This window comes from Leptopilina boulardi, unplaced genomic scaffold (genome assembly GCF_019393585.1).
Source record: "Leptopilina boulardi isolate dan_hultmark-lab unplaced genomic scaffold, ZJU_Lbou_2.1 LbouV2_193, whole genome shotgun sequence".
NCBI classification, from domain to species: domain Eukaryota; kingdom Metazoa; phylum Arthropoda; class Insecta; order Hymenoptera; family Figitidae; genus Leptopilina; species Leptopilina boulardi.
The window spans coordinates 1101403-1109749 of record NW_026137744.1 but is presented as its reverse complement, the minus strand read 5'-3'; the positions used below and the strand labels follow the sequence as shown (position 1 = coordinate 1109749).

General features: G+C 28.1%; 1 protein-coding gene across 1 annotated transcript; it reads right to left on the bottom strand.

The window, feature by feature from the left end:
• Nucleotides 1-995: 995 nt before the first annotated feature.
• On the bottom strand, nucleotides 996-7967 carry LOC127277985 (homeobox protein bagpipe-like). Its single transcript, XM_051299459.1, has 3 exons — nucleotides 6761-7967; nucleotides 2432-2648; nucleotides 996-2121 (listed from the first exon to the last, which is right to left on the bottom strand). Exons 1-3 carry the CDS (start codon nucleotides 7254-7256, stop codon nucleotides 1788-1790), a joined length of 1047 nt encoding a protein of 348 aa, XP_051155416.1. The 5' UTR covers nucleotides 7257-7967; the 3' UTR covers nucleotides 996-1787.
• Between the last annotated feature and the right edge of the window lie 380 nt (nucleotides 7968-8347).

The window sequence follows — 8347 nt, the reverse complement described above, 5'->3', positions numbered from 1 at the left end:
TAAAAACAACGTGTTTAAGAAGATTTTTACGACACTTTTGACTCCCAAGGGGATTGTTTGATATAGTATATATATATATATATATATATATATATATATATATATATATAGTTGTATATATAAGCATAAAAATCTAAATAAATCAAAACATTCATGATTTGCTTTGACATTACATTTCATAATAATTTTTTAATAAAATAAATAATATCTATTAATAATAGGTATAATTTAATATATATTATTAATAATAAATTATTATTATGAAATATTGTTAAAAATAATACAAAGTTTAAAGTAAAAAAATGTCAAAATAATTTTTTTGTTGACGAAATAAAATATAATTAAAATTTTTTTTTTATTTCACATTAATATTGAATTAAACACGGAAAAAAATCTTTACTTGGAACAGCGATAAGTTTCATTGGAACAGCGAAATGTTTCACTAAAAAAGCGAAAGTTATCGCTATTCTTGAGAAACATATATAGCTGTTCCAAATAAAGATTTTTTTTCCGTGAAATTAAACATTTTGCAAAAAATATATTATTATAGAGGGTAAAATAAAAAAAAAAAACAATATTCGAGGTAACATTTGATTTATATTTTATACATTTATTTACACTCTAATTTACACTGTTTTTTCTTCGTCTAATAAATATGTACGTGATTCTGGTAATTTATTTCACACTCATAAGTTACACTTTTCACCTATAATCAACGTATATATAATATACGAATTTTATACATATTTAATTAAACCGAAATAAAAATAATCTTTAAATACAAATAAGTGAAAAATTAGATATTAAATTTTGTTCATTAAACTATATTTACGAAAATTAAATAAATTTTTTTTAAAAATATAAATGAAAGTGGAATATAATTTTTTTATTAAAAAATTAATTAATACTTTTTATTAAAATTAAGAATCCATTTTCACTTATTAGGATTTAAAGATATAAATATATATAGTTTTTAATATAATTAAAATCTACACAGTAACAATGTAAAACCTTTGGAAATTTTTTTTTTATTGCACTTTCTACACATATGTGTTTAATGTTATTTAATTTGAATAATTTCTAATTTTGTTTAAATAAATTTTAAGTAATTAACATAAATTTCCCTCTCTTTTCTTTTTCATATAGACGCGAACATTATTTGTAAATATATATATAATACCATTTGTGTTTGAGGGGAATGAAATATCTCTTTTTCTTTACACGTCATCGCTCCAATTTCCCCCTTTGACATCGTGACAGTTTAACGTCGAAAGTGACGGGAAGGTAGTCGGATCCTTGTTTTTTAATGAAACCCGATGGGACTAACTCAAAGTAGGTGGCGCCGTTGAGAAAAAATCAAGACGTCTTTCAATTTCTGAATATGTCAGGTTGCCATGTTTTACCATTAGCAAAGCTAATAAATGTTTGTATTTCATTTCCGTTTTAAAATTCCTTCAAAAAAAAAAGGGTTTTTAAAGGACAATATCATATTCATTTGCTTTAAATAAATCTTATTTTTGGTCTAATTGAAAATTTTATTTGTGCTAAATTAAATTTTTTATTTATAACAAATAAAAATTTATTAAACATTGAAACAAATTTTATATTTTATTTAATTCAAGTAATAATTATATCTGTCTAAAATAAACGCATATAAAAGATTCCTCTGAATGAAATTTGAAATTCAAAAAAATTATATATTTTTTTTACACATTATGGAAAGAGTCACTAATAATTTAGAGGGTCTTATTTTATTATTATTATTATTATTACGATTTTTTCAAAATTTATTTTTGATTATCTATTTTGGATATTCGCGTATCTCGAGGCTCGTGTTCCATTAGGGGGATTGTTGTTTGAACTTGAATTTGGGGTGAATGCAGTGGCGAACACAAAAGTGGATGATAGGGTAGGCAATAATACGGGAAACCATTGATGGCTTTATTCGCGGGATGAATTTGTGGTCCCGTGAGATGTCCTGGAATTTGTCCGGAACCACGAAGTGGTAATCCTCTCAAATGCTCGTCAGGATGAACCAAAACTCTCACTGCCACACGTCTCGCTGTTCCCGAATTTACCAAAGTTCCAAGTTCCTGTTGTTGACGTCTTTTGGTTTTGTATCTGTGTAAATCAAAATTTAATTTGCAAATTAAAAAACTAAATTTTCTTGAACAATACTCAAAATTTTGAAAAAATTTTAATTTTAATTAAATTTTTGAATTTAATTTTAATTCTGTGATCGAAAAGAAATATGTATTATTTTTAAAATTTTCAATAATAACGCCTAAGGTTTTTCCTTTTGTCTTCAATTGAGAGAATTCTTCTTTTAAAATCTTTTATTTTTAATTCAAAAGCAAAATGTTGATTTTAATTCGAGAGTATTTTTTTTTCTCTCGATAAAATAGAAAAAACAAATATTGAATAAAATTACCGTCGATTTTGAAACCAAATTTTGACTTGCGTCTCGGTGAGTTTAAGACCGCGTGCAAGGTCCGCTCTTTCCGGTCCAGAGAGATACTTTTGAGCCGCGAATCTTCTTTCTAACTCGTAAACTTGAGCATGTGAAAATGCAGCTCTACTTCGCTTTTTTCGTCCTTGCAGACTCGAACTGTGTGATTGTGATTCATAAATGTCTTCTTCTATATCATCTGCAATTAATATTGAAAGCACACACATCAAGAGTTAGCAATTTTTAATTATCGCTATCATATTATTTTAACAGTTTAATGGATTTTACATCGAATGTGTAAATGTTGAATACTCTCTAAAGAATTAGTAAAAATTTTAACTAATTTGTATTATAGTGCACTTTTTGCTTTTGAATTAGTAAAATTTAACTAATTAATAGTATAGAAAAAAAAATTGTTTACTATCGAATTGGTAAAATTTAACTATAATTCAAAAGCAAAAAGAGAGCCACTAATTCAAATTATTTAAAATTTTTTACTAATTTAGAGAGTATTAACTCAGAAATATTTGGGGTCGCTGAATCCGAATTTGATATATTAACAAATTAAAAAGAGCAAACCCAATAGGGCGTTCAAAATATTAAAAAAAAATTCACCATATTTGCTTAAAAATCGTCCCTATATGTGAAAAATCTCAGTTTTCAGTGATTTGAAAAAAAAAATTATTTCCAATTAATTCACTTTAATAAGTTTATAAAAAATGATTTTAATTTTTGTTCATCACCATTTTATAAAATGTGATATAAAAGAGATTTTCCGCTTCTGTAAATCTTGACACCGGGTAATATATGTTTAAAGATCATTTTAGGGTCCAGTGCATTAACTGAAAGAAGGGGTTTCACTTCGTCAATGAATGTAATCAAATAACTTTTCCCCTCTAAACACACATACTTATTATGACTTACTCCCCTCGTCGATCTTTATAATTACAAGTAGTATTATATTGAAATATCCGATTTTTTGAATTATTTAACAAAATTATATAATATCAATGTGAAGCAAAAATTGACAAATTTTTTTTTAAACTAATTTTTACTAAAAATTTTGTGAAAATTCTTTTTAAAGTCTACTTTTTATTACATTAATTAAGATTTAGAGAATAAAGATTTGACAAGTGATTGAGAAAGTGTGCGTAAACAAATTAGTTTTAGATATATATCTTCTGATTTTTGAAGGCTAATATTTGCTATTTTTTGTTATAACGTCATATGTATTTACAAATAGAATATACATATCTTGACGGGATATTGCATTTAATTCATATACATTTGCACTTATTGGCGATTATAGATTAATTGGGATATTATCGACAAAGTAATTTTAAAACGATATGTCATTACATATGTATGTGTGAAAGAGAAGAAGGAAGAAGATTAGAGGAGGATGTAAAAAAGAGGACTAGCAATTTTCCATGAGTGCACCTTTGAATCGGTGCCAGCACGTTCCAACTCACGTTCTCTGCCACAAAAACGCTACTATTACGTTGTAAACGACAGTGGGTGAGAACGCATTAGTTAATTACAGGTTTAATTTCATTGCTTTCGATTCCTGCCAACAATTTTATTTTATAAATTCTCGATTCATTCGTCTTGTTTACTCTATAATATACATAAAATTCTCTTAAAAAATTTATTCTCAATTTTTCAATTTCTCATTTATACATATATATGTTAATTGATAATAATGATTCAGATATTATTGAAATAATTTTTTTCTTAAGCTGTCCATTAAAATCTTATAAATTTAAAGTTAATAAAAATTTTAATTTTATACAAAAATTAAAATTTTATTTTTATAAGATCACAATACTGCCGCCCCAACAAGAATAACCGTATCTGCATTTAGGATGAGTCACCTACTTGCCACTGCCACTGCCACCAATAAGTGACTTATCCAAAATGTAGTTACTGCTACTCTTGTTGGGACGGCAGAATAATAGATATATGTGACTCTCCACAAGAAAAAGGACTTTATTCACGGAAAGAAAGGAATGGTTGGAGAAACCATATATATCGGATATCAATATTATATTTCTACTACATCCATTTTTTTTAATTGACACATCCAGATCTATATGGTTGGCATATATCCATAGAAAATTGATGTTCCTTTCATATTCATAAATATGGATGTCCCAACCATATCATTGTTTTTCCGTTTGGTAAAAACTTTTTATCAAGGTAAAACTATCACTAAACATAACCTAAAATTTCTTTACCATAAGGTCCCTTTTATCGTATAATCTGGAAAAAACATTCTAAAATTTAGAATTTATACTTGGTAGCTATTTTAGAATGTTTTTTTTTTTCAAAAATAGCAGCTGTAAAATATTCTTAATTTTGAAGTTTTATATAAAGTATTTGTGAAAAATTTGTGCAATAAGATTATATGTATTTATAATAATGTATATAATAAGGGTAGTTGCCCCTTTTCGATATTGTTAAAATTTTAATTGATTTTCGTTGAGATTACTGATAGGATTGTGTTTGCTGAAATAGAAGAACTTTTACCCTAGAAAGTAATTCTATATCTTCCCTATATCGTATCATATAGAAGCGGAAGTGATGAATTCTAGTTATGATGACATAAAGCCATAGAGAAGGTGCAGGAATTTGGAAATGAATTTATACCAAAAGATAAGCAAAAATTCAATTTTAAAAATCGAAATTAACTTTAAATAGAAAGAATTTTGCATTGAAATATATGTGAATATATAATTTCCATGCAGAGCTTGTGAAATTGAAATTATTATCAAAAGTCGAAGAAGCTTTGCTGCCAGCAGTCGAACAAGTGCAAGAAGTGGAGTAGCGAGCACTTGTGACGTCTGCCCCGTCAAGTGCCACTTATGCTACTAAAATTACATTCAATTACGTTATCTGTTCTCAGTTTAACTTTAAAACCCTTGAAAATTTAGTTTCTGTTGTGCCGGATATTATGCCCCGAATGACCTATTAATTCAATGTTTTCTTGTGTTTTTCACGCGCATCAATTCTCAAAATTGTCTGTGCGGTTACAGATTTTAATCTCTTCCGCTTGTTCAATACACAGAAAATTAAAAGTCATTAAAAGAAGCTGCAACGCTTATTATTTTAATCCAATTTTGCTTATTTTAATCCATTTTGGTATTAAAATAAGCAAAATTGGATTAAAATAATAATGCGTTGCAGCTGATTTTAATATACCTTATAATTTTCTGTGTACGCATACAATACACAAATTTCTCTCTTTTTTTTATAGATATTATAATTATCATTACGAATTGGATTAAGTTATTTGGCTTTATATAAATTTTCAATTTTTGATAATAAATTTTAAGTTTCAGAATAATTTTTAACAGGGTTTTATTGTCTTCAAAAGGGTTAGATTTTTACGAGAGTTTTTGTTAATTCTTTAAGTTGTCTTTTTATATACTATTAGCAAATAAATATTTATTTGTATAAAATAATTTCTGCATTTCAAGCAAATGAAATTTAATTGACGCATTTAAAAATTATTTTTATATTTATAATAATATTTTTTTTTTGATAATAGTCGAGTGAATGAAATCATTTTATTTCGCAGTGTATACACTGAAATAAAATGATTTTTTTTAAAAAAAAAGGATATTGATTTCAGCACATTCTTTAGGTGTAAACGGTTTAAGACATTTCACTGTGTGAAAAGTAAAATTAATGCATTAATTTTACTTTTAATACCAAGTATACTTAATTTCAGAATTATTTTAAAATCAGATTTTCTCTGTTCTGTACTTATTATTATATTAAATTATTTATTTAATAAATTAAATTAACACATAAAATTGTGTTGTATTAAAATAAGATAAAGGTAAATTTTTTACTGAAAATCAGTCACATATCACTGATTTCCAGTGATAATAAATAATTGAAAATAATAAAGATAATTTTCTCTGCATTAAAATTAAAAATTCGTCTAAAATTCGAAATCTCCTCTCAAAATCTGAATTAGTAGTTTTCTACTAATGAATAAGAGTGCGTATTTGTTTACCAATTAAATTGGTAACAGATTTGACTAATTTTTAGTAAAAATCTACTAATTTCTAGTAGAAAACTACTAATTCATGGAGTAAGTCGTATTTTTTAATATTTCAAATTAGTAAGCCGATTTACTCCATGAATTAGTAGTTTTCTACTAGCAATTAGTAGTTTTTTACTAAAAATTAGTCAAAACTGTTATACTAATTCAATTGGTAAACGAATACGCACTCCTATAATTCAGATTTAGAGTCTCTTAATAATTGAAATAATTTTTTTTTTATTTATTTATTAACTTACCGAGATATTTACTCTTGCTCATATCAAGAGCTTCATCCTGTTGTCTTTGTGCGAACCTTGCTTCTTTACTCTCCGGATATGGTACAATAACATTTCCCATAGTGTCCACGTGTTTAAAATTCGTATGATTCATTTGAGTATTAGGTAGTGTACCAAAATTCGATAAATTAGCATGAACAATATTTCGCCTCAATATTTCCAATTCTCTAGCCATATTAAGATCGGGACTAGATAGTCGTGACGATGAGAATCGTGAAATATGAATATTATCAGCATCACCCGCACATTCAATTATTTGCCTTGATGATGTCTTATCATCATCATTATCATCATTCTTTGACTTGACATATTCTCGATTATTTTCACAGGTGGAGTGTCGTCTTTCGGGCAATCCATTATTACTCAATATATCAGCTATACTAAAGGGGGTTGGTTGTTGACTTGATTGAGAAGCCTTTGAAATGTCACATATCTCCATCTTCTCAGTTTGATCCATTTTACAATAGTGTTAATCCTTGTGGAAAAAAACATATAAAACACTCACTAGAACATAGTTTGATCACTAATTTTTTATTTGGTATTTGTTTTGATTTTGCCGATATTTTAATCACAGTTTTTAATTAGATATTTTTTATCAAAAGCATACGAAAAACACGTTAAAATAATCAAAAAAAAAAAATTTTAATTTTGATGCTTTTTGGATTAAATTTTCTAAAAAGTTTTTAGATCGATAATTGGGATAATTTGTTGATGAAAGGGTTTTGTGATTGGAGGTGGTTTAATATTATAATTGTGATGTAACAACTCGAGGCCAGTTGGGACCCTTCTGATGAGAAGTGCTTTGGTCAAGTGTGCTTGTCGCGCATCTGAGACTTATTTTTCGAATTAGTGCGCCACTCCGCCCCCAATTCGAGAATATGGTTATATAGTTTTGGTCTTTCTCTGACGCACATGACCCGAAGGGTTTCACCCCCTCCCCCTTGAAAAAGTGCCTCCCGTTTGACGCTCTCGCGACACTGTCTGCCTCTGGTGGTCGCACTTTACTGAATGCGCCCCATCTTCTTTCATCAAATTTTCTGTACCAATGATGTCATCCTCGTTCGTCTCTCACGAGAGAGACTCATCAAGGATTCTCTTTGCGTTCTTATTCGTATATGGCATAAAGAGGGTTACCTAACCTCTTTTCTATATAGCACTCACTCTTCATCAGAGTGCATCTGTCTTTGTCGCATGTGTTTGGGATTCTATGTATATAAGAAGCGAGATCTCATACGTCTCTTTATATATATATATATATGTATATGTGCGTCGATGATTATTAGGTAGGTAGGAGGAGCTTTGGAGCACTGGTTCTTGGGGTAACCGGCGTTTTGGTAGTTAACGGTGAGCTTTCGGTGATACGCAAGCCTCGCCCTGTAACCAATCCGAATGGAGGTTGATGTCCCTCTTGGCCAATAAGAGTGGCTTGGTGTGAGCTTTCAAGCACGGAAAGCGTGTCAACTGGCTGCGAATTCGATGAGAGAGTGAACTTTTGATGTCATTAGCTTTTAAAGCCCCACTTTCTCATCCGATAATAGAACGTGATTC

Coding starts and splice junctions, on each gene's coding strand:
- LOC127277985 (XM_051299459.1), bottom strand. CDS start 7,256: ATGGATCAAACTGAGAAGATGGAGATATGTGACATTTCAAAGGCTTCT. Junction 2,649..6,760: donor GAGCAAGAGTAAATATCTCG/GTAAGTTAATAA, acceptor TATTAATTGCAG/ATGATATAGAAGAAGACATT. Junction 2,122..2,431: donor ATTTGGTTTCAAAATCGACG/GTAATTTTATTC, acceptor TGATTTACACAG/ATACAAAACCAAAAGACGTC.